This window comes from Streptopelia decaocto (assembly GCF_964273445.1).
Source record: "Streptopelia decaocto genome assembly, chromosome: 3".
Lineage (NCBI taxonomy): Eukaryota > Metazoa > Chordata > Aves > Columbiformes > Columbidae > Streptopelia > Streptopelia decaocto.
In genome coordinates, this window is record NC_138656.1 from 45777881 (window position 1) to 45803668 (window position 25788).

General features: G+C 39.3%; 2 protein-coding genes across 5 annotated transcripts; both read left to right on the forward strand.

The window, feature by feature from the left end:
- Window positions 1-18: 18 nt before the first annotated feature.
- DYNLT2 (dynein light chain Tctex-type 2) lies at window positions 19-5314 on the forward strand (the record flags this gene model as incomplete). The annotated part of the gene is made up of 4 exons (XM_082048939.1): window positions 19-255; window positions 2720-2929; window positions 3827-3985; window positions 5107-5314. 4 exons carry the CDS (start codon window positions 19-21, stop codon window positions 5215-5217), a joined length of 717 nt encoding a protein of 238 aa, XP_081905065.1. The 3' UTR covers window positions 5218-5314.
- Window positions 5315-6546: 1232 nt separating this feature from the next.
- Window positions 6547-25739, forward strand: PHF10 (PHD finger protein 10; the record flags this gene model as incomplete). Of its 4 annotated transcripts, none has more annotated exons than XM_082048024.1 (12): window positions 6995-7170; window positions 9770-9876; window positions 10443-10573; window positions 11400-11477; window positions 12860-12993; window positions 13109-13258; window positions 14468-14577; window positions 16099-16252; window positions 18659-18814; window positions 23512-23620; window positions 23904-24092; window positions 25515-25739. In XM_082048024.1, the coding sequence occupies 12 exons, from the start codon at window positions 7102-7104 to the stop codon at window positions 25598-25600; spliced, it is 1473 nt and encodes a 490-aa protein (XP_081904150.1). In that variant the 3' UTR covers window positions 25601-25739. The 4 variants fall into 4 exon arrangements, with proteins under 4 accessions (XP_081904147.1, XP_081904150.1, XP_081904149.1 ...); XM_082048023.1 differs by having other exon boundaries at window positions 6996-7170; window positions 11394-11477; XM_082048021.1 differs by lacking the exon at window positions 18659-18814 and having other exon boundaries at window positions 6547-7170; window positions 11394-11477.
- Between the last annotated feature and the right edge of the window lie 49 nt (window positions 25740-25788).

Here is a 25788-nt window from a genome sequence, read left to right on the forward strand (position 1 = left end):
TGCTGCGTGCCGCCAGCCATGGAGAAGAGCTCTAAGACGCCGAAGTTCTCCAATGCTGCCCTAGAGGGAGGAAAGCAGCGCGAGAGCCTGTCGGAGAAAGACAGCGTGAGCGGCCGCCTGGGCGGGAGCGGGACGGCAGCCTCAGGGGGGTTTAGCTGCTGGAGGCCGGTGCCGGCGGCACGGCTGTGTGGGAAGGGAGCGGGTGTGAGGGCGGAGGAAACGGCCACAACGGCTGTGCGCGTGTCACGTGGTCTGGTGGGATAGGGGTACCGGCCGCCCCTCCAGCCACAGCATGGACCTCGCTTGAGGCCGGGGCGCTGGCCCGGGGCCGCAGGGCTTCAGCTGGTGAGGGAAGGAGAGATGGATGGGCCTTGGGTGCTTAGGAAGGATGGTGCAGTGTGTGGAAGAACACAGGGCTCGGTAACTGCTTAAGAGGTGAGTCTGATTTTGTGAAAACCTGTATGAGAAATGCTTTTCTACTGTTTCCATCTGTTTTACATCCGGTTTGGGACAGCTCATCCCCTTTCTGCTTGATTGGATGTCGTTTTCACATCCATCTTGCAGCTGGTTTGCTGCCTTTGGCATTGGGAGACAAAGTTGTTAAAGCCTTGTGAAGGTAAAAAGAAGGCTAAGGTGGTCCTCCCTTTGATCTTTCCAACTTGGGGTGCTATTTTAAGTTCTCTAAGTTAGGAGAAGGTGTGTTCTCTTCTGAAGAAATAAACAAGAGCTGTTTCTTTAACTTTAAAGCAACTATTGGTTATTAAAACAAACTTATTAATGAATAGCATTTCTTTCAAACAGCAAAAGCTTTTTTCTCTCACCAATTTTGCTTGCATATGTCCAATTTTAAACCAATGTAATAGAGTCCAGTAACATAAGAATAGGCTTTTGTATAGTCAAATGCAAAGTTGGTTCTTGAAATTTTGAGAGATTCTTTCAGGAGGGATGCAAATCCTATATAGAAATGCAATTACAATGTTGTGCTGAAGCTTGGAATCTCAGTATTTGTATTGTGAAACACGGAAGTAGGTTTATTTATTAACTGTTTGTGTAGAGATATCAATGAGGTTTTTGATTACTTCAATATTAAATGGCTTCTTGCAATGAGGTAATGATTATGAAAATTCCTGTCACTAATAATAGTGGTTAAACTTGTAGGTAACAGCATTGTTAGAAGCTGAGTGCTATGGACGTGAATTTTCTTCCATCAGTAATGGTATAGGCTAAAGGTCTTGTGACTCATGCCAAACCAAGCCAGCAAAGAATTACTGATTGGATTGCGACCTTTTTTACAGCTTCATTTCTAGTGACATGGATTGGGATGGCCATTTGAGCAACTCAGATGTCAGAGTGGAGGTGGTTTTTATTCTGTTAGGGGACCTATGATAGGCATATAGGGTCAATCATGGTTACAGATCTGAGTTTAAGTTGGAAGATAATGATTCTCCACAGCCTAAGTGCAAATGTGTTTCATCCTTGTGTTTTTGGTGTAGTGTAAGTACTATTCAGAGTTTGCGTTGTTGTCATGGTATCAATAAACACCTGCAGCCAGTTTGCACTAGGGCTGCCAACATCATCATTTTTTAACAGAATTATCTAACACTAAGGAAGCAAAGGAGATATTTAGGTAATACTCATTGAGAGGGCTAATGTGTTAAGTGATTTCATAGAGAAGAAACTCCGTTGCTTCCCTTATTCTTGAACTCTCCTGACTGAAAGGTTTGTGAGCCCTTGAGTAGTGCATCTTTTCAAATAATTCTTACTAGACTTTAATATTATCCATATTTTATTCCCTATGCTTCTTAGTGTAAGCCTTGCACTGTGGTGTTACGTCACCTTTGTGCGCTTTCCTAGGTCCTAGTTGTAGTCAGAAAGTGAAACAAGGGACTGAACAGTCAGCAGAACTTGAAAGTGATTAGTTAGGAGGTAGCTGGTATGGAAGACCACTGCCTGTAGCATTTGTTATAATCTCATTGGTTCCATTTGCTTTTCTGTCTCTGTCTTGTTTTGTTATAATTTCCAGTTCTGTTTTAAGGCAGCCATGAAGGGCGTGTGTAAATGAAGCAAGCTTATAATTTGGGTTTTGTGTAGGCTGTTTGAATGAAAAGCTCGAAGTTGTGGTTAGCAGTCCTGGACACATGGTTTTTCACTTGGACAATGAGTGCTAGTATGGTGTGTCTGCACGACTGAGTTTGAATGTGAACTTCAGCGTCTGTTGCAGCAGGTTAAGGGGTAGATTTTAGGCTAGACATGCGTGGAGAAGAAAATTTTTTTACAGTGGGGGTGGTGAAACACTGGAACTTGTTGCCCAGAGAGGTGGTAGATACCCCATCCCTGGAGACATTCAAGGCCAGGCTGGACGGGGCTCTGAGTAACCTGATCTAGTTGAAAATGTCCCTGCTTATTGCAGAAGGGTTGCGCTAGGTGACCTTTGAAGGTCCTTTCTAACCCAAACCATTTTATGACTCATTTGGATTTCAGCAGAAAACAAATTAAAATTGAGCAGAAGTTAACCACTGTTCCTTTTTTTCAGTCAAAGTGGTAGTGTCAAAACAGCCAGAAGATGATACCCATTTTCTAGCTTTTCTTTTTTCATAACATATTCCTAGATTAATTGTGTTTTTCCCCTCTTAATTGTACACCATAAAGTATTATATAGAGGCTGGTAAATGCTAAAATATTGACATGTGATGTGGACTTTTTAAATTCTTTTGCACAGATGAAAGCAAAAAGGAGACAATCCCAATACCTACCTTTTGGTATGGCTCCAGTGGAAGAAGAGCATTACAGTGATTCAAAGAAAACTAAGCAGTTTGCATCGAGAGCTAGTAGGGCTTTAAAGATAAGATATGCTAATACGTACCAGCTGGAGCCACATAACAAATTTCGGGATTGTTTAGTAAGAGGCAAAGCTCAAGCAATACTAACGGTATAGTATTTTTTAAAATTAGTTGTCTAATTGCAAAAGTAGCTTGTCTTGCAATGTCAATGGAAGAGTGTAAGTTGCATAAACTTCAACATATGCATAAATCTTTGCAAACTTCAATTTTTAGCAAACAAATATAATGTGAATGTGCTGTTTTGCAAAGTGCAGAAGGTCCTCTGCAAGGTCACCACTGAGCATGTGCTTTTAAGATGAAGCTGAAAGTTTCTTAAACTCTTATCCATGTCTAGATCAAACCGAGCTATGGCACAGTTCAGAGTACCCTAATCTGCAAAATATCCAGTTATCCAAAGATCCTGACCTTGAATTTGTGGAATTTTATACCTCGAATTTGTAGAATTCTGTTCCTTCAATAAGTTCTACTAATTATCACATGACCTGCATAAATGTACTTGATGTACTTGACAGTCTGACTGCCACAAAAAAAAAAAAAGCCAAAATGAAGGAGAACGATCTGTTGATAATATGTAGCTGATGGTTGAGATAATATGTAGCTCTTAGTGATAACTTGGATACTTACAACCAACTCTATTAATTCTTCTGTCTGGAAAACATCCGTTGGGTATTTCAAACAGATATTTGAAGCACTGTTTTCCAGGGAACTGAGCCCATATGATGGAGAAGCAATACACTAATACACTCCTGTTTGTTAAATGGAGATTGGCTGGATGTCTCTGTCACTTTCAAAAAAATAGATAAAACATTTTAGAATAAAAAATAGTGTGGCTTTTGCTGTTTGAGAGCATCATCTTTATTGGGTACTCTACTCATTGATACTAATGTTCTTGTAGTAGAAATGACTATAATTTTATTTATTTTTTTTTTTTTTACCAAAAGACTACCAGGGTGAAAACTAAGATCTTTCCAAATTGTTTTTGATAGAATAAACTTGGAGAAGGCAAATACGATGGAGTTTCTAGCCCTTCCTTGTGTGCTTCAATCTCAGAAGAAATATTAAGAGCTGTGAAGGAATTGGACTTTGACCGTTATAAGTATGTGGTATCCGTCCTAATTGTGGAAAAGGCAGGTCAGGCAATGAAAGTGAGCCAACAAATTACTCATAATATCTTTTGCAAATTTAAAATATTGCTTAGAACTATACGTTATATCTTAGGTGTTCATCTGCATTCAGCAGCCTAACTATTGTGAGGTGGTTTTGAAGCCTTTAGATTCTTCATGGGGAGTAGTATGCCAGGTGATCGTTTAAGGTACTGCTGTGATTCTACCTGTGAAAATTGTCTTCTTTTTGAGTTCAGGAACAGTGATAAGCATCCCACGCTGCTCTTGCCTGCCAGCCAGTTGTTTCTGCTGTGTGCTGTGCCAGTACAATTGCATGATTGCAGTGAATTTTCTTTTTCCAATGTACTGTGATCTCCAGTTGGGTTGTGGCATTAAATGCAAAATACTGTGCAGTTGTAGTGCAGGGTGACATGGAAAGGAACAGGTGGAAGGGAGATGGAAACTGTTTCAACTGTTTAGCTGCCCCCAAAACATACTCCTGGGACTACAAATTAACATTAGTAATCTGAATTTGGCACACCCAACACGAAAGTATTCTGGGCTTTCCTGTGTTGTATGCAAACTTACATGTATTGCAAGCTCCCATTGGCATTCAGCACACTTTTTGGTGTCTTGCCTGGTGTTAGAGAGCACTTCTAGTTTGGAGTGTTCATTGTCAGCCCTTGCAGCCTGATGAACCATACCTGGTTTTAGTGGGTTTATGTGAAACAAACAAAAAAAGCTAAGAGTCCAGTAATTGGGCACAAGTAGACTGCTTGGAGGTGGAGTAGTTGGGAGTAGGGGGTATGACTTCTCAGTTATATATGTTCCCAAAAACTAGTGTCTGTTCATGTTGCTATTGAAGGAGTGCTGTTATAGTATGCTAATGTACTTAACAAGCAAGCATGAGAGAGAACTGAGATTTTCGTGCAGAGATTTTTTTGGATCTGTCAGGGTGGGAGCTTTACTGTGAAGCAAGAACATGTTTTTTATATCAAACAGGACTTGCTAATTTTTACTGTAATTTTGAGGTTGCTTTTACTACTCGTAACTCTCATAATGCAAGTATATCAGCATTTGTATAATGCTTTGTGTTCTTTTAAAAATATAAAAATGGTGCTCTATATAGATTCACAAATAGCTTTTTCTTTTCTTTCCTTTAGGTTGCCAGCAGATGGGTCTGGGATGCTCAGAAAGACAATTGGGTTTCAGCTAAGTGTGAGACTGAAACATTTATTGCACTGGCTTTGGTCATGGCTTGTTATTACGAGTAATATTCTAAAAGCCACAGCTGGTTTTGTGTGTCACGGTACCTGGTATATTTGAAAATTTTCCGAACACTTCAGTACTAATTTTTGTTCTAATGCTGTTGGTACATTGAAATTGACATATAGTTGAGATAATTTTGCTAATTTTTTTCCTGCCTAAAAAAAAAAAAACCACACCACTTTTGAAATGTGTATGGTTGAGTACATATGGGCGTCATCTGTTGTAACGCTCTGCTGTGGAAGTTGAAGCAGCTGGTGTTAAGGACAAACTGCAAAATTTTTAATGTTGCTTGTCTGTTGCATGCCTGGAGTTGTTAATGTTTACAATAAATTTCAGGTATCCATATTCTTTGAAAGAAAAGGCCATGGGTTTTTTTTTGTTTTGTTTTTCCTAGTTGTATCTTTGATAAAATGCCAGTTTATGTAGGAACCTGGCTGGGAGGGAAGCCATCTCTTATATGCTTAGACATTTGTGTGGATTTCCAATAGTTTGCCTCAAATGAAGTGTTAGTTTAGTCTTTAGCTTCCCTGGGCCTTAAATTCGCATTAAATATCAACTGTGTTCAAGCTGGTGTTTAGGTGCCGAACTGGATGAATTGATAATTTTATTTGAGTGGCTGCTGACAGCAAAGGCAGGAGGACAAAATGGTCGGTAATGAGGCTATTGATGGCTGGTCCATAGAATTGGCAAGGATAGAAATTGTTATATTTTGAAAAACAAGACCCCAGCAGATATGTGAAGTGCTTTTGGAACTGCCGCGTGTGGAAGTCGAGTGCCGATTCCTTTTCCACGTCGGTCGTACTGTTAATAGCTGATAGCAAACGCGTGCCGACACGGACAAGGCGGTGGTGCTTCTGCACGCCCCTTGGCCTGCTAGGCTCTGAGCGCCTTTGGGGCCGAGTACGGGCAAAGCGCGAGGGCCAGGGAGCAGTCTGAGGTCCCGGGGGTGTGTGGGCGCAGCCCCGCAGCGAGGCGAGCCCCTAGGGGCGGCGGCCGGGACTCCCGCCGGGGAGCGGCTCAGCGCTTTGTTCGCCGGAGCGGGGGCCGTGCGCGGCCACGGAGCCCGGCTGCGCGCGTGCGAGCGGGCGCGCGCGCCGCCCCGGCGCCGGCGGGACGAGGGTCTCTCGTGCCGGGGAGGACCATGCTCCGCCTCAGCCCGGCCTTAGCGGCGGGAGCGGGACGTGGTGCGCGGCGCCTTCGGCGCGCAGCTGGCTCGGCGCTTCCGCGCAGCGGCGGGGCTGGCTTCAAGCGCCCCCCTCGCAGGGGCGAGCGCGCTCGTGCCGGCTCCTCCGAGTGCGCCCCCCGCCCCCCGTACACCCCTCCTGCGGGGGCTGATGGTTCACAAACGTAGCTCGTCCCCGGCTGACGTTCCCGGAGACGGGAGCCTGGCGGCGGAGCAGCTCAGCCCTGCTGGGTGCCAGCTCCCGCGCTGGTCAGCGGCGGCGGCGTTCGACGCTAACCACCGCGGGGGGATGCTGCCCCTCCGCCCCGCGCTGCTGCCCAAGCGCTACCGCGGCGGCTCGGCTCCGCGCTCGCGGACGGGCCGCGCGGCCGCCCGAGCGGCGGCAGGAGGAGGAGGAGGGCGCGGCGGCGGCGGCAGCAGCAGCGGCAGCGGGGCCCCGGCGTTGGGCCCCCGCGGCGGCGTAGTTGGCAGCGGCGGGGCGGGCCGGGTGCCCGTCCGGAGACGCGGGCCGGGGTCGCCGCGGGCTGCCCGGAGGGGGGCGGAGCAGGAGCTGCGCGAGCCGCCGCGCTCGTGCGCGAGCTGGCCGGTAGGGGCCGTTGCCACCCCCCGCAGGGGAAGGGGGGGCGGAGCCGGGCGCGGCGCGAGGCCGGGTCGCGCGGCGGCGGCGCTTCTCCTCGCCCAGCCGGCGGCGGCCCCCGCGGCGGTCATGGCGGCCGTCCTGTCCCCGCGCCTCTGCGACAGCGACCCGGCCACGCCCGGCGCCCAGTCCTTGAAGGTGAGAGCGGGCGGCGGCCGCGGAACTGCGGGCCCAGCGCGGCGGCCCGGGGCTGCGACGCAACAGCCGCAGCGGCGGGAGGCCTCGCCCGGCTCCCCGGCGTGGGCGCCGTGACCCCCCTGTCCCCAAGGCTCCCTTCACACTTCCCAGGGGATCCGGGCGGCCTCTTGTTGAGCTTTGGCGCCCTCCGCCGCCCCGGGCGGAAGTTCGAGTGCGTGTCCGGGGCTGGGGGAAGGAGGCTCCTCGGGGTGCCCGGGCTGTCCTCCTCCCGAAAAGTCCTTACGCGACTTCCCGGCTGCGGCGTGGGGGCTCGTTCGGCACCGCTGGCAGCGCCTCAGCGTCGCACCCGGCAAAGTTTGGGTATAGTCGCAGGCTGTTCTGCGTAGGCCTGCTAAGTAGTGCCCACTCTTCCCGGGAACTCCTTGGGCTTGTAGCACCAAGTACTTGGCTCTTGTTTCTGCAGCCGCGCTCGGCTGCAGATCGGCAGTTACTTTTTGAAGACGTCTTGGTAATTCAGGCTTTCCGATTGCTTAGTAGAGGATTGATACATCGATTTTGTAGTCGATAGACGTACCAGGAATTCGTTAATATAACCTTTTCCTGGAGTGTTTTAGTCTGTGAGCCTGTGACTGAATTTGCTGAAGTTTTCAGCAAATAGGAAAGCAGAGATGGAAATAGAGGACATTTATCTCTCCTGTGGTATGGGTGCTCATATTTTTAATGATATCGAATTGAATAAAAGAAAATTTCAAAGCAAAAGGAGAAACTGATGCAAAGCACTTCCTCTTAACTGTCAGATTGAGATCTATCTTTTAAAAATGTTTTGAAGTCTCGTTGTAGCTGTGGTGTAGCAAAGCATGGGCTTGGCCCTGTTCATGTTTTTGTCTAATAGTTAAACAGGTTTGGAGTGCATTATTGTTCTATGTGGGAAGTAGGAATGAACTACACAGACATAGCTATGACACAGCTGTCACAAAATAGTGCAATATTGGTTTGATTTGGGACTGCTACTTGGTTTGTCTAATAAAGTTTATACGTGGTTTTCTCAGAAATACTAGGAAATAGTATTATTAGTAATACTAGTGGAGACTAGCTACTTACCTGCTTCTTTAAGTATAGCTGCATTAAGAAAGCATGGTTTCATTAAGTTTTACTTTTAAGTTTTTGTTCCATGGTATGAAAGGTACTACTGCACAAGAAAGAAAAAATGTAAAGAATTGTGAAAAACATGAAATAAACAAAAAATACAGGAGACTAATGTTTTTTCCCTATGGCTTGTCTTGTTTATAGTACTGTGAAATGATGCATAACAAAAGTAATGCGTTCTCATTTGCTGGAATCTTTTTAAAGGATATACATGGTCATGTGATACATGAAGCGTACTAGAATGAAAAACATCAGCTAAGGTTATATTAGCTAAGGCCACATTACCTTAATAGTTGTTCTTATTGTTATCTACTACATGAGTATAGTTGTGGGCTTGATCTGTTTATTTCTGACAGGTTTAATTCTTAAACTTTTCACAAAAGTTACGAAACATGATTCTTCCATACTACTTCACTTTAGGATTTTGGTTACTTAAAGAACTATCTTGTTCTTGCCTCTACTGATGTTCACAATAGGTGATTCACTTGAACACATCTGCCTTCTGTTTATCAGTTGTAATCATGCAAGGCTGATCACTGAACACTTTGAGAGTTGTTGATACTGAGCACTAGGTAGGACTTATATAGCATTATTAGACAACAAAGCAGTGAAAAGGACAAGAAGGCAAATGGAATTATTGGTCTCCTAGATTTTACAGAACTCTATTTTTTAAATTTTTTCTTCACCCTTCATTCCCTTTCTTTATTTAGATCCTATGAAATCTGAATAGTGACACCTGTAAGTTAACTTCTTAATGTTTCCTTGTAATAGCTTTGTTCTGAAAACGAAATTTGTCTCTGTATCTGTTGCTATACAACTTCAGTTTTCTCTCTTTTTTTTTTTTTCCCCTCCCACAAAAGTCTTTGCCACTTGCCATAATCATATATTTTGTAAGCTATATACCATTCCTTTTATTTTAAACTGTATGTCTGGAAACTCCTGTGTTGCATTTGGTAGTAGGTAGTATTTCCCTTGATTTTATAAGCATCAGCTTTTAGCAAGGGCTTGGTGTTTTTTGCTCTGCCGTTGCTGTTGCTTTTGAGAGATAGCCTGAGTAAGTGAATTACTCTTGTCTCTGACTGCCACTGGTGAGGGAAGTTTGCTGGGTCCTTACAGCTGTCTGGCCATGCTGATGCTGTAGGTAGTTTACATCAAGAACGATGAAATTGGTGGTCAGAGCCACAGCTCTGTCTTTTCAGTGCTTCACCTATGCAACAGGTAAGAAACAACTAAATTCTCCATCTGTGCCACTATGTGTCATGCGGCTAGTTTACAGCAAATAATAGTTTGCTGTGGAAACTGTTCTATGAGTTGTTTGTAAAGAGTGTTATTAAATAGCTCAGTAGTTCAAGTATTCTTAAACTGTGGATTGCCTTGCAATATTTTTTTATGCTTTATGTTATCTGCTGAATACTCTTAATTTTTTAAATATTTCTCTGCATTTCTGTTTCAGGATGACACAGAAGAAAATTCCAATGATGGCAGCCAGCCATCCAAAAGACGACGTATGGGCTCAGGGGACAGTTCTCGGAGCTGTGAAACTTCTAGTCAGGACCTCGGGTAATACCATTTTTTACAATTTCCACTTTTTTATTGCTAGTCTAATTGCATTGTTCAATATGCTTCAATATTAGCTTTTCTTTCTTTGGTTGTATATTCTTCATATATCTTTCTAAATTGAGGCCATGACCTGTGAGTAGCTAGCTGTCTTTTTTTCGCAGCATATTTTAAGACGTTTTCTTTTATAACAACACAAAATGTGCTGCATCTAATTTACAATCAGAAGCACAGCTTATGTGGTTTTATAACATTACAGATTTTTTGGATGAATTTTAACACTGTAGGACCTTCTTTTCCTTGTGTCCTGTCTGGTATCATGGGTATCCCTTTCTTCATGTTTTGTCCTTCAGCATATTGATGAATGGTGCTTTGGAGAAATATATGTGAAGTGGGGTGTAACAAAGTGATTTTGAAATGGGTTAACAGGATGCATTCTAAAGTACTGGTCCAGCTTCGTAGATGCTCATTGATCTAAATAATTTAATTAATCAATTAAATTATTGAATTTCTCAAAACGTAAGTACCCCTTTTAAAGGTTCTTTGATTTGTTCTAACATTGGTCTTAGATACAGCTATTTTCCTGCTGAAAACTTGATAGAATACAAGTGGCCACCCGATGAAACGGGAGAGTACTATATGCTTCAGGAGCAAGTCAGTGAATATTTGGGTGTGACATCATTTAAAAGAAAATATCCAGGTATTTATTTCTAAAAGTTGTTTGTTGTTTTATTTTTCTAAAAATCTTGGTCTTTATACAGTTTGGATGCAATCTGTATCTCTTTGACTATAGCGTGAGCCAACTGATTAAAAAAAAGAGACCATGGCAAAAGCAGATCTGAGTTATGTATGTTGTACTCTCTGTTTTTGTTACTGGCATATGGAAAATGTATCTTATGGTTTTCAAAGTAGTTTAAGACTTTTTGGTATTGCCACTGAAAATCTGTGAACAAGTCTGATATGGGGCTTAGATCAGCAAGTAACATTGGAAAACTGACCTCAATTTTATTTTGAAGCATTTTGTTCGTGATTTCCTACTATATAGCGATATGTCTATGTTCTTTTTCCTGAGCTGTGGCAACGTTTCTACGCTGTGGAAGAATTTTAAAAAATTAATTGGGGATGTTCTAGGATTTGAGCCTTCATTATTAAGAATTGTCAAGTCTGATTCTTCTGTCATGGAATTTATTTTTTAAAGGCATTTTAAAAGAAAAAAAAAAAAAAAGGAATATACCTTCAGTGCTTGATAGTGTTTTCTGCATCCATGCTCATATGTCAGGTTTCTTCAGTATTTCTGTAAATCGTAACTACAGGCAGGGTACTCAGGAAAGTTGACCGTGTCCCTACAGTGTATAGTAAATTTAAAATTAATGTTTAAAATTATTTTGTTTGTAGGAATAGTAGTATAATACAGACTCTCGCTGCCTGGAAATAAAGTTGTCAGAATACTTTGGCACTGTTTACGGGGGAGTTTGAGTAACGACACACATTTTTATTGCTGTTTTTTGTTTTCTTTGGAGATTTAGAAAGACGAGATCTGTCTCATAAGGAGAAACTCTACCTCAGAGAACTAAATGTTATCACAGAGACACAGTGCACACTAGGTAAGAAAACAAATTGTTGAAGTCTTTGTTACAATATTAGAAATATGACATACTGAAAATATGATTCAGTTTGATAGAGAGTAATTGTATCACTCAAAAAGTAAATTCCAAAATGAAAACTGGTTTAATATTTGTGTAAATTTGCCATGAGGTATCACTATTCAAGATTTATGATTAAAAAAAAAATTGAATCTATTCTAGTTACTTAGCAAAATCCATTCTATGTTGTAAATTAACTTTTAGAACCCTTTTCTCCCCCTAGAAAGGAGAACACCATAATTTTTCAAATTAAAAAGTACGTCAGTCTTGTTCTATTGAGTAAGTTGGAGTTCAGCAAACCGTAGTGTATCATGGTTCAGCTTACGTTTTGGAAGTTAGAAAGGTGTGTATTAAAGCACTTCAGTGTACTTGAAATGGAATTATATCATTGCGACTTATGTTGAGAGAGCTTGAAGTGTTTTTCTCTTCCTCTGCTAATACATGTGACTTGAAGCATATTAGAGATTAAATGGTGCCGCTTGCATGTTTTTCTGTATATCTTGGGGCTGTAAAAACATAGTTTCATTTTGTATACTGACAGTGTTTGGTATACCACCTTTATTTCCCACCTTCCAGCTCTCTTTAATTTTTTGTTTGCTTGTTTGTTTTTCTACTTAAATATGCGGGAGAGAACAGTGTCTTCTTTTTATCAGTAGAAGCAAAATGCTATATTCTGCCTTATTTATCCAGTAGAGATATGTGCTGAGTTAGCTATCCTAATTTTTTAAGGTTGTATTTCTAATCAGTGGTAGTAACATAAGTCAACCTCCATTCTGTTGTCAGTGGTTGGAGATTAGTTGTGTTGGAACCTCTAAAGGAGGAGTTCTGCTTTGTAGCTGCAAACTGAGGCATTCCAGCTTCTGAACTTCAAATGCTTTAATTAGGAGTCAGGAGTCTGTGTGGTTTGCTGCTCTGAATTGCCCTCGTAGTGTTTCTTCATTGATTTGTATAGAAGAGGTTGTGTAAACATCGTAATTTCAGTTATGGTTCTGCAAGTTAATGAAACTAGCACTTCACCAATATTGGAAACTGAAACTAACAGTTGACCAGGTCCCACTTAGAACAGAGGTTCTGTCTCATAGGGAAGTTTAGTAGGTGGCTGCATCATTGTGAAGGGGTCTGTAGGTGTAACAAGAAAAGAAACGAGCCTTACCTCCTTGGCTAGAGGCAAATTCCTGGTCAGCCTTGAAAGCTAAATGGCACAAGTTTCACTCCTTGAGAGAGAAGAGCATTGTGCACAGCAGGTTATTGTCTTTAGCTACCGAAAATCGGGAGTTGTGGGATAAAAATAACCTACAGTTAGTTTTGCCAGGTAACATCATTATTACTTTTATCTATTTTAGGTCTAACAGCTTTGCGTAGCGATGAAGTAATTGATCTTATGATTAAAGAATACCCTGCCAAACATGCTGAGTATTCTGTTATACTGCAAGAGAAAGAACGTCAGCGAATAACAGATCATTATAAAGAGTACTCTGTAAGTCACTAGCATATGTTAAGTGAACCAGATCTGTAACATGGAGTATAAGAAAAGGCTGTTCTCAAACTGATAGTGAAATCTATGTGAACTAATAAAATCATTTTTATTCTAGCAAATGCAGCAGCAGAACACACAGAAAGTAGAAGCCAGTAAAGTTCCAGAATATATTAAAAAAGCTGCCAAGAAAGCTGCAGAATTCAACAGTAATTTAAACCGAGAGCGGATGGAAGAAAGAAGAGCCTACTTTGATTTACAAACACATGTAGGCACATTTCCATTTCTTATCAATGTCAATAGGTAGCTACTTGCTTGTTTTAGTAAAGTTGACCATGGTACCATTTTAACTATTTTAGTATCTAGGCTTTTGATTTCTTTTGTTTCAGTCACGTAGGGTCTTAAACCATTTTGCTGTTAAATGGGTAATGCTGCTAAAATAATAATCTCAAGTATATTTAATGTGAACACTTTTAACTTGAAAATACTTGTCCCAGGAAGCTTTAGAAATTTCAGTGTTACTTTGTGGTCTTGCCTTTAGCCTGACGATTAAAATTAAGAGGGATGTTTAGCTTACTAAAAAGCTTCTGTTGCTATTGTGTCTAATGATATAAATGGCTAAGTCTTTTTTGGAATACTTCCAAAATTTTGCCTGAACAATACCTGAAGTTGAAAAGTAAGCTGTCCTCTAAAAGAGTGCTGCCTGTCAATTTTATACCCTTGTTTTTGTTAGGTATAACACTGTTTTTGTATTAGATATATTTCATGCTTCTCTGTCTGACTTAAAAAAAATATTAGCTGGCATTTTGGAGCAGGACTGTTCTGGTTGTATGGAGACAGTAGAGCAAAAATTTTCTCTATGCGAATTACTATGTGACAATCTATTAAGGAAAGTTAACATTTTTCTGATATTGCCCCATGTTAGAGACAAGATAATGGACAGGGTTGGGGTTTTGTTGTTTTTTTTCTTTTATTTCTCTAAGGGAAAGAAGACTTCCGTGTAAGCTTCTCCTTTCCATTTATGTGCATTTTAATGGGATTTTTTGAGACTACACTGTGGTTTCAGGATTAGATGGGCATATTCTTGCTACCTGCTACCAATATGGCATAGCAATGATAATTCATGCTAAAGATGCTAGTCACAGAAGTTAATGTTTACTGTTTTAGTTGTTAGGTGTGATTTTTTTTAAATGATTTTGCATAATACACTGTTGGAAGTAATATTTGTTTTGCTTACTAGACAGCTACTGATCGGACTTAATCCGTAACACTGTGTTGTGGGTGGTATTTCTTACCATTTTAGCAAATTGGATTCCCCACAGGAGAACTTGCGTAGCTGTTACAACTCAATAAAAGGGAGAGTCTGGCTAGTTAAAATAAATTGGGGGGGGGGGGGAGGGGCAGGTTAGAGGGTAAGGAAGATTCAAAATTTTGTATTTGAAATGAAAACTTCATTGTTTTGCATTAAACAATACAGATTATCCAGGTGCCTCAAGGAAAATACAAAATCTTGCCTACAGAGAGAACAAAGGTTAGTCCTTATCCAGTGGCTCTCATACCCGGCCAGTTCCAGGAGTACTACAAAAGGTATTTTATAAGCATCCTAACTGCAGATTCTGTTGCACTGATCTGTTTTCTCTACATCTAGCAGATGGAAAATATGTCAGTGTACTGACTATAAGGTTTTGAATTAATTTTTTGCTTGAGACACTTGCTAGTCTAATAGATGCATAGCATGACAGCTTTTGTCAACAAAACATTACTGGCTGCAAGAGTTATTGTCTCTGCTGACGTATTGCGATGCCTGAGATGTGGCCTGCTCAGATACTTGCTGTGGTAGGTGGAGACACTGATTTCACTCTTGCTCCTTGCATGTGTTTACTTATCATTCGCCTCTGTGTGTGTGCTGAGATTAATGTTGCTGTATCAGAATGTTGTAATGCTGGCTTGTCATCAGATGTTTTCTATGTGACAGTCTTACTGTCCTTTTAAAAATTTTTAGAAAGTTTTTAACTTAAAAAAAACCCACAACTGGTCTTGTGGGCCAAGTTTAATGTTGCATTTGTGAGTCAGAGGAAAAGGTGTTAGTAGTTGGATCTTTGTATTTTATGACAAATGTGTACTTGACTGTCTACACAAATTTAGGACTCTACTGGTGGCATGTTCCCATTTCACAAACACATACTGATTTGAAAATTTTTGCCTAAGTCTTACCAACTGTACAACAGGGAAATGCTCATCCTATAAATGTGGTTTTCTTTAAAGAAGCTCTTCATCTGCATATGCCTTGCTCATTCCAATACGTGTGTGTACAGCCCATCCCAAATTTGCATGTTACAGGGCATTCTTGAAGGACTTGAATTTTATTAAATTAATTTAATTATTAGATATCTTCTTTGTTTTGCGCTTGGCTGCAAGGGAAGCTGCTTGTCCTTCTTAATGGAGGACATAACCTTTCAAAACAGGCATCAAAATAATATCGTACCTCTTACAATTCTTGTCCTTGATAGTAGAGGACTTTCACTTTTTTCTTAGTATTTCAGGTAAAAAAAGGTGGATTACACATGTTAAGCTGTATCTAGCTATAAGCAATGTGATTAGATCTTCACATTCTTCTGAAATTACATTTTTATTTGCATTTTTCGTTCTTCAGTGACCAAGTAACTCAGACATACAGCTATAATCTTTACTTGCTTTGCTTTGTACCCTTGCTTTTTGCGTGCCCTGGATTAGAATTGTTGTACACATGCTACGTGGATACTGTATGTTTATAAACAAAGTATAGTCTGCTGGACATAGTAACCTGGATTGATTAGAGGTTCAAGTGGCCTTTTATGATGATGTAAGTTTGGAACATTGCAAATATACTCTTCCTGTGTTCCACAAATATCAGCTATGCAAAGATGACAAGTCCTAGATGGTATTACATTTGTGAGGATAAATTAATATGTTTCCTGTGTTTTCAGAGCTTCATGTTCTTATGCGGCTTCCTGGAAAAAAGCAGCTTTTCTTACTCTTTGTCATTGAAGTCCGTATATGCTGTGTTACTTAATATTTATGCATGAAGTACACATGGATTAATTTTTTTTTTTTTTTTAAAAACTTAAGATACTCTCCAGATGAACTTCGTTACCTGCCGTTAAACACAGCTCTTTATGAACCTCCTTTGGATCCAGAGCTACCTGCGTTAGACAGTGATGGAGATTCAGATGATGCAGAGGAAGGGCGAGGTGATGAAAAACGGAAAACCAAAGGCAATTCGGTGAGACAAATTAAAAGTATTCTTCAACAAAAAAATCCTTTGCCTTCACTTTTGTTAGTTTCAATAATTTCTTTGTAGAATCTTTAGCATTTGCAAAATGAAGGAGAATCATAGACTAAAAATATTCCCTTTTTTAGTACTTCTATTTATTTTATAACATTGCTCTCTGGCTTTCCATTTTGCTCCATTTTAAAGTAAATTAAACCAATACTTGGAATCTCAGGCCCTTTCTTCCTTCGTTTTAAAGAAATTTCAAGAATCTTTGTTACCTTGCAGCTCTTAGTTATGCCCTTTTCCCCAGGGCGAAGCTGCTAGCATTTCTGAGGGGAATGAACATTGTAGTTCAGATTGCAGCATATTTTGCTATTTAAGTCCTGCAGATTCTTACCACTGAAGCAAAGACGTTGATAGTCTGATAACTTTTTCTTCTTGTGGTGAAGCACAAAGTACTCAGTACAGAAATAGTTACTTAATTACAATTTAAAGTAAAAAGTGCTGATTTTTTGCTTTACAATACATCTTTAAAAAGATGTTTACAGTCCATTTATGCAAATGGAAAATTACCTGTTACTGGAAGTTAAGGGAAACTTTCACATACCTACCTTCATAGTAGTAGCTCAAGAGCATTTGAGCTTCAGATGAGCTGTCCAAGTAAAAGTGAACCAGTGGCATACTGGTGTAGTTAGTATGTTGGTGACAACCACTTTCCAGAAGCTTAAGAGAAATGGAATGTAAAATCACAGGTGCATTTAACAGTTTCTAGTTCAATTGACAGACATGTTAGAATGCGGGTATATATAATGCTAAATTTGGCCAGATAAACATTTATTTGGTTTGGATAGTCATAAGATACTCATAACTGAAGAATAAAGGAAGGTGTCAGCTTGTACTCTAACAAGGGAGAGATAGCTGTTTGTACACCCTTTCTGCTTGCAGTTTTTGAGGGGTGGGGGGCGGAAAGCCAGCATATAAACTTAGCATACTAAATATGAACCTAAGACTTTGGTGTAATCATAGTCCATTTTTTTACAGTTGATCTTTAAGCATTTCTTCTCAGTTCACTTTTCACTGACTTCCATTCCCATTAATGGTAAAATAACTAGACCAAGCAGACTATCCTTTCATTTTCCACAGAAGTTTAGAAGTCATTTTGGTGGCAGAATGCAAAATGGAAAATGTTGTCCTTGTGTTGGAAAAGTGTAGGGAAAATAAAAAATGAGGCTCCTGTGAAGTGGGTTTGACTATGGGAGTAGAGGTTCTTTGCTAGTCGTTGGAGCATAGTGTTCAGGAAAAATACCTGTTGAACACAAAGGTGGGCAGTTGTCAGGCCTTTTTTTCTGCAGTTTTGGGCTACCTACCATTAGTCAGATCTCCCTGGTGAGTCCTACAATATGTTTTATGCTTTTTCCTTTAGGACCTCCCCATTGCTGGAGTCAGGTAGCAATTTTCCTGTTCCAGTGTTTTAATGAACCTTTCCTAAATAACCATGGCCCTAAAAAAACAGTGAAATATACAATTTCTTTTTGTCACGGTTTGTATTACTTTTGTGTTACATTCCTCCTTTGCCTGTGTCTGTTTTGTCTGTTTTGATTTTAGGCCCTGGGGCATAGTCTGATTACTACTATGTTTGTACAGAGTGCCTTTTACTGTAGGGCACCGTTGTTATTTGGCCTTTTTGTTTTTGTTGTAATAAATATGTTTAATCATACTGCTTTATTCTGGAGCTTTTTGAAGGCCCTAATTAACACTTTCCTGGGAAAAATCTTGTGCTGCTGCTCTTAATTATGCTTATATCAATCTCACCCTCTTTGAACCTCTTCCCTGCTTTCCAGTCTCCCCATTCCTCAAAATGGGGGATATAACTGCAGCATAAATTATGTTGTTTAGTACTGTATTAAATACCAAAGCGTGTTTTGCCTTTGGCATTCTTGTGCTGCAATCCAAATGAAATATTTAGATTGTTCCTGGTGAAAGTAACAGATGAGGGTGGCAGAAAAAAAAAAAAACCTTCACATGTTTAATTCAAGGCAGTGCTATCTTGTAATACACTTTAAAAGCATGGCAAGGGCACTTTAAACTTTTTGCTGGCCCTTTATTTTGTAAACATCTTGCATATAGTGGATTTCTTGCTGACTTTTGAAGGAAAATGGTTCAAAGAATTACACTGTTATGCTCCCCATTCTGGTGTCAAAACCAATTGCAAGACATGAGTACTTTTGCTAATGCCAGTGTCTTAGCATGAGAAAAAATAATCTAGAACATCTTTGCTCATAATCTACATTGTGTTGTACTCCATGCTTTTGCAGAAGGAAAAACGTATCCTTCTCAGTTGGCTCTAAGGCATAGGAAAGACTTGTCTGTCTACCCAAAAAAATAAAAAATATAGCTATGGTATTTTTATTATAGGACAATTCGTCTGGCAATGTATCTGAAGGTGATTGCGCCACAGACAACCAGGAGGATTCTTTTCAGGGAAGACAAAAAACAAGAGACAAAAGTGCTACTCCAAGAAAAGATGGTTCCAAACGTTCTGTATTATCCAAATCAGTTCCTGGGTACAAGGCAGAAGAAAAGAGCCCCTGACTGAACTTCTTTCTTGATGAGCCTCTCCCTGAAATATTTGGTTTTATTCAATAATATGGAACTTCTGCTTGCTGTACTTCACTAGCTGCTCTCCTGTTGTGCGCTCCATCTGTTTGCTTCCTTACTTCCTTTTTGCTTTAATTTCACGTGGGGCTTTCCTTTACTCTAGCAATACAGTGGCCTCTATTTCTGTTAACTTCCAGATTCCCAGTCAGTAACACCAGAAAAGTCCATTGTGGGTTTATCATTGGAACTCTGCAGTTTTCCGTCTGCCTTAACGTAGCAGTGAGAATGACTTACCAGTTCAAAACTAGCATTCAGTATCCGTTATTTTTTTCTACTGTTCAGTATGGCAGCATATCCAGAGATCAGTGCTGTAAAGTGCAGCTGTGTGGCTGAACATATTGTTATGATATTCATCTTAAATACAGCCTTTCATCCTGAGATTAACAATGCACAGGATGGAAGGCAAGAAGCTTACTACAGTTGTATAGGCAACACTATGTAACCATTTCAACAATTTATGGAGAATAGCTTTTTATGTAGTTCATACTATGTAGAAACATTTGTGGGCGATATGCTTTTATCCAAGCTGAAAACTCGATGAGGTTATTAAGGCATTTCAGCTGTCAAGCAGGGATTGCCAAACCTAAAACCCAAATCATCAGTGTTACTGCGTAATAATTTCAGAATTTAAGATAAAAAATAATAGTAAGATAAAAATACTTCTCCAAAGAAATGGGTATTGACATGCATTTTTTGTAATTATTCTGCATACTAAGAGAGGATCTGTATATAACACTTTCAAAGCACATTATTTCCTAGTCCTGTTCTGCTGAAAGGAATTTTCTATTGAATAGACTCATAAAGAGGGAAAACACTACATTAAGATAGGCTTTAGTATTTAGCAATCAGGAATGCTTGTTAAGAGACACAGAAAAAAGAAAATCTTTGTCAGTGACAAGATTGTGCATACTGAGAAACTGTCTCAGCAAAAGTGAGGTGTTGATGGCTTGTATTTTATATTCATAAATATTTACTGTTTGTGTTTACCAAGTTAACAGTAAATAAACACTAACCTTAAGAAGCTAAATTCCAGCAAGAATTAGACAGCTTTGATAAATTTTCTCCGCATACGGTATCTGTACAAGTTCGTAACAGATAGTGAGCTCTAGTTGCGTTTTCTCTTTTCAGGAATTTATTAAGAAATATGCAAACTATGGAGATTTAGACTGTGGTACCATATGTATATTTTTTTATATGTAACTTTACAAATTATTGTAGAGACAGAATGCATGCTGATATTCCCATGAACATGAAATCCAAAAATGGAGCTTGACATTTTTTTAGCCTTGTTTAACTTGACATTAGAGATAGTGTGCCACTGGTTTACGAAGTTTAACTTAGCTGTGAGCTGCCTGAGTGTTCGGTTAGTTAAATCTATTTAATGGCCTTACAAATGCATAGAGAGGGGACTGGTGGAGCAGAACTTTTTTGCAAAGTTCTGAACTTCAAATTGTAGAAGAATAATGGTAGTGTACAGCATTGCATTTTGAAAATGGATCCCCATAGCAATTACTTCTTGTTTCAGAATCGTGTTAGTAACAAATGTTTTACTGTAAACTTACAGTGCCACATCTTTGCAATGTCAGCCTACCCTGCTTGTATCAGCCATCAGGCTGTTGATAAGTAAAAGGTGGTGATGTTATGTTGGGAGGGTGAGAGGATTTGCTTTCATGTTTGTGGGAACATTTAAACACTTTCAGTAAACCCAATTACATGAGCTCTTTTAACTGATAGGACAGAAAGATTGTTGTGTGTTATTATATAAAACCACCAGATAATGATATACCATATGTGCCTAAACATTAAGGCACTTCGGGCTGAAAGCTTAACTGATTTTAAATGTTGTCCCTGTGAATTCTCAATCTTTGTAATACTTTTGATCTGTATTGTTCTCTAATATTTGACTATTTTTGTAGGATAGTAATCTTTTGGTTATATGTAGTTGAAATTGAAGGATAATTGCTATGGCATCAATGTGCAAATATATAGTTATAGACACATTATGAATTTTACAGGATTCATGCATTTCCAGTGACTTATTTTTGAGTAAAAGAAATAATGTATTTTATATGGAGCCATTTTTATTGTCGGTTCTTTAACAAAGAACGATTAGCATGTGTTTTACATTTTGTCATGTTACAAGTAGTGAGTCTTTGTTGCAGGACTGGCTATTACAATTGCACACACAGGGTACTGTTAAAAGTACAGGATATTTTTTGCACATAAGACTGAAATGTATTGAGAAACTATATTTTGCAACACTTCTTTTTCAGGTCACTGTATATGAAAATGGAACGCTTTGCATTCAGAATAGGACCTTATAAAAATGGTGTAGTTGGAATGCTTACTTTGAGACCTGCACCACAGCAGCATGAAAGTGAAAACTTACAGAGCAGGCAGTCATCATTTTGACCCTCCATTAATTTTCCCTCCCTTCCTTATCCCAGTAAGATGAGGACGTAGAAAGTAAAATCTACTCTAATCAGATGGGCTATTATGACATCCCATTTGGATTTGATAGACTTTTTTCATAACATTTCTAAAAGCCATTTATGGTGGTAGAACTTGAACTGTTTTGAAATGTGAATAGTCTTGCTTTTTTTTTTAATTTTCATTTTTGTAAAAATACTTCCATACTGTTGGAACTTTATTACTAATAGGCTGTGATTCTCACCCCCCAACATGCACGATTTCTAATGAACACAATTGAGTGAAGTAAGAATATATGGAAGCATTGTTAATAAATGCATCTATATCAGTGTCTAACTTTAGAATTGTGTGTTAACTGCACATACCCTAACGCAGGTACAGTGATTGAAAAGTAGCTCACTTTAGTTTTGCTGGAGCACAAGGGAGTATGCTGCTGTACATGAAAGGCAGTAAAATACAAATCTCAAACTAGAATTCTGATTAGAAAAGTGCACTTGCTAGTCTAGAAAGGTTTGGTTTACTTAGAAATAGATAAAAACACAATTTAAAAAAAATTAGAATGTAGCCTAAACAACGGAAGGGTAAATGCTGCCACACTGACAAGGTTTAAGCATGTGCCACTTTTGTTGGGAGGAGCAGGGTATAAATGTATACATGTAGGACACATAGAATAGTTAACAGTAAAAGAGTTTATGTGTGGTTTTGCTTCCATTATATTTATTATTTTGTAGAGACGTTTGTGAATGTTAGACTTCTTTTATTGTTTTATTATATTTATGTATAAAACAGGTTGACTCTGCTTTTTTAAAATAAATAAGCAAAAAAAAAAAAGTACGAATGCCTCTGTCATCTTTTGAAGGAAGTTACCTATAAACATCTGGTATGGTGTTTTGTTTTCTTAAATAAAACTCTTTAGACCAGACAGTTTGAAGCAGACTGTAGCCATGTTTTAACTTAAAAAGCAGATTGAAAACTTCAGAAAACATGAGTCAAGATATTAATTACCTTGCTAGGTGCTACCAAGAAATGGATGGGGAAATAAACACACTTAAAGATACATTGTATTGCAAAAGTTTTCAGTATTTTTTTTTTTCATATATAGCTTTCAGTTTTTAAAAATTTATTTTACAATGAAATTTCATTCTTCTCCCCACATGTGGTTGGTAGTTGACTGGGTCTCTCCTCTTTTACTGATGAGCCATTCAGTTCCTTAGAAAACAGGGTATGCCTTGAACTCCCTCTAGTAGCTGCATCTTTGCAGCAACATTTTTTTAAAAACTCTGGCACTAGTGGATTTAACATCAGTGAGTACTATGGTAATTTCAAACCACATTTCTCACTAATTTCATGATGCAGAGGTCAAAGTTCAAAAATATAACTACCGAAATGTTTCTGAAATCTGTAATGCCTTACTTCTTCCTTGGTCCTCATCAGGATACAACTCCATTGGTTCATCTCTTGGGTTGGGACACACAAAACATACATCAATGTTACTCATTGTAACAGCTTGTTATTTCTCTCTTACCTTTTAAATTGATCTCATGGCCCCAAATACACTCCAGATGGTCACTTAAGAAAGATTATTAATGTAAAACTGTAGTTAAATGCCAGGGTGTGTATTTCTTACAGAAATTATGACTGGATATAAAAAGAAGGGCAAAACAGATATAACTGTGTACAGCATAGCTAACTGGGTATTTTGAAAGAAAACAGACAAAAATCCAAGTTTGTTGCTTTTGTAGTTAATTCTCTATGTCTGGGGACAAATGTAATGCAAATGCAAAGTTGTTTTTAATTTCTTCCATAAATGGAAATCTACATGGAGATTCATGAAGAAGTATTCTATATTGAAAAAGAAATACTGAATTTTTTTAATGCTATGTCACATTTAATTTACATTGAGGGGTATCTTAGCTGATGAATTCATAGGAAAAAGTGAGTACATGCTTTTTCTTCAATTTGATTTACATATAACTTGCTACATGTGCCAAACGTAAAATTTTATGTAGGTAATCTGTGATGTATTTCAATGCTGCTGCTCATCAATTATTGTCATATGTTTTAAGGGTCACACATCATAACAGTTCATTAATTTTAAGAGTTAAGGAGATATATGACATTTCCTGTTAGATCTGTGAATTCTTCTGGAATGAATTTATAGCCCTCTTCTACCCTTCCAGCCAAAGGTCATTCCAAATGCTATATGTGGAATTTGTCTGAAGGGTAAGGAGTCCAACAAGAAAGGAAAACCTGAAGCTCTTATACATTGCTCCCAGTGTGACAACAGTGGTAAGTATCTGCATATACACTAAGCGGATTCCGAAGGGAGTTTGACAGATCTTTTTGTGGAAATACGTAGTGTACTACAGTTGTCTACCAACCGTTCAGTTGCCTTTTCTCTCCTTGGTTACGACTCCATCTCTATCTAACGTTACATGTACTTGCACGGGCCGTGCACTGTGGGATCTCACCAGGAGGTGAGCTGAACTTTCGGCATCTGTAAAAGCAAACAGTCTAGCTAATTTTACATTTTGTTTCAGATACAAAAGTAATAATATTGGTTTTAATCTAGGCCACCCCTCTTGCCTTGATATGACCCCGGAGCTTGTTGCTATGATTAAGACTTATCCTTGGCAATGTATGGAGTGTAAAACGTGCATTATATGCGGACAGCCTCACCACGAAGAAGAAATGATGTTCTGTGATGTATGTGACCGTGGTTATCACACTTTCTGTGTGGGGCTTGATGCTCTCCCTTCAGGTAATACAGTAAGAGTTAATTGTTCCCTTCCCACATCCTCTGAGTACTGGGCTTTCTCTGTAAGAATTAATATATGCATTGCTTTTGAAAGTACAGTTTAAAACAAGGGAGAAGGGTAGGAGTAAGTAACATTCACACTGTAGGACCCAATCTTTTTAATAAGCTTTATTTCTGTATATTTGGTTGTGCACAGTTTAACCTGGCAATTCCTGTATAGGAAACATAATTGGCTTTTACAACAGAATCTGAACAGACTCTCTCAGAACTAGGTGTTTTTTTTCCCATATCCACAGAATACTGAGAATGATTACCTGTTCCCTTAAAAGAAACCTGTAAAGAGGCTGTATTGCTGCATATTGCTGGATATAGCTTTCACATTAATAAAGTGTTTGTGCTGTTATTTCAGTTTCTAAATTTAAAAGTATGCTCAATATTTGTAAACACCTATTTAAATCCCTTCCTTTCTAAGTTTTTCTTAAACATCAAAGCTGGAAGTGAAGTACATAGATGCCAGGCAGCCTGTACCTTTAAATTACATAGTCACTCTTATCAGCTGGCCAACTCAAGGCAGTGTCAAGAAAAAAACTGGTAGTACTGTTGTTTGTCATGTAATACTAAACCTGTGGTGAGTTAGTTCATGAATAAGCATTCAGTGGCTGCAAGTTCTAAAGTGACAGTATTGCCTGTAACTACAGCACTTCAAATGCACTGTCCATTCGCATTTTGGGAAGCACGGGTGGTTCTGTGGCGGACTTAACTTTCACGCTGACCTAAGGACAGAATCTAAACAAAATGGATTATAAGCCTACAAATCTATAAAATTACCAAAGCAGCCTTTATGATTCCAGCTGTTGTAATATAAACAGTTAAATGCTTCTGTTGTTCGTTCAACCCTTTATTTGTTCCCTTGATAAATAAGTTTAGCTCAAGCTTGGTGATGAACCCCTGCTAGCAGTTTAATCCATGCTGCCTGACTGCACTGAAATAACTGACCCTGGTTTGGGGAATGGGACCCTGTACCTGTGGCAGAAAAGCAAACATTTCCCAACTGCTGTTTGCTTCTACTCTAACTGCCCATAACCTCAAACCGTGGTCATTCACATGAAAATACAACTTGCAGACTCATCAGTTGTCAAGTTCTTTCCTAACAACCACCTCCTTAGCAGTGCTGGCACTTCTTGAGGTCCATAAATACCAGTGTAGGCAGCTGTTACATGTAATGAGTCTGTAATGGAGGATGAATTTTACATGCTGCTTTCTATACCTTTTAGAAAATATGCTTTCATTTGAAAGAAAAGCACTGGTTGTTTACATTAAAGGAAGTACTGCAAATAGATAAACACATATTAGAATGGTGAAAGGTGCATAACTGGATGAGTAACAAAGGTAGTTTCCCAATAATTGATAACTTTCTTTTCTTAGGTCGCTGGATTTGTGATTGTTGTCAGAAAGACCCTCCTGTACCCAGAAGAGGAGGAAGAAGGGGGAAGAACAGCAAGGAGGGCTAAAAAAACCCAAACAATTTGCTGTTCAAAACTTAACTGCACAAATCAAAGTGATACTTTGGTGCTATTTAACTAACCACTCTTAAGAGGAACAATACCACTTTTCTTTTTACCAAATAAACTTTTAATTTTGGCTATATGATTTTTTTGTGATACAAGTGACTAATCATGTCCTGTAAGATGTCTAGACA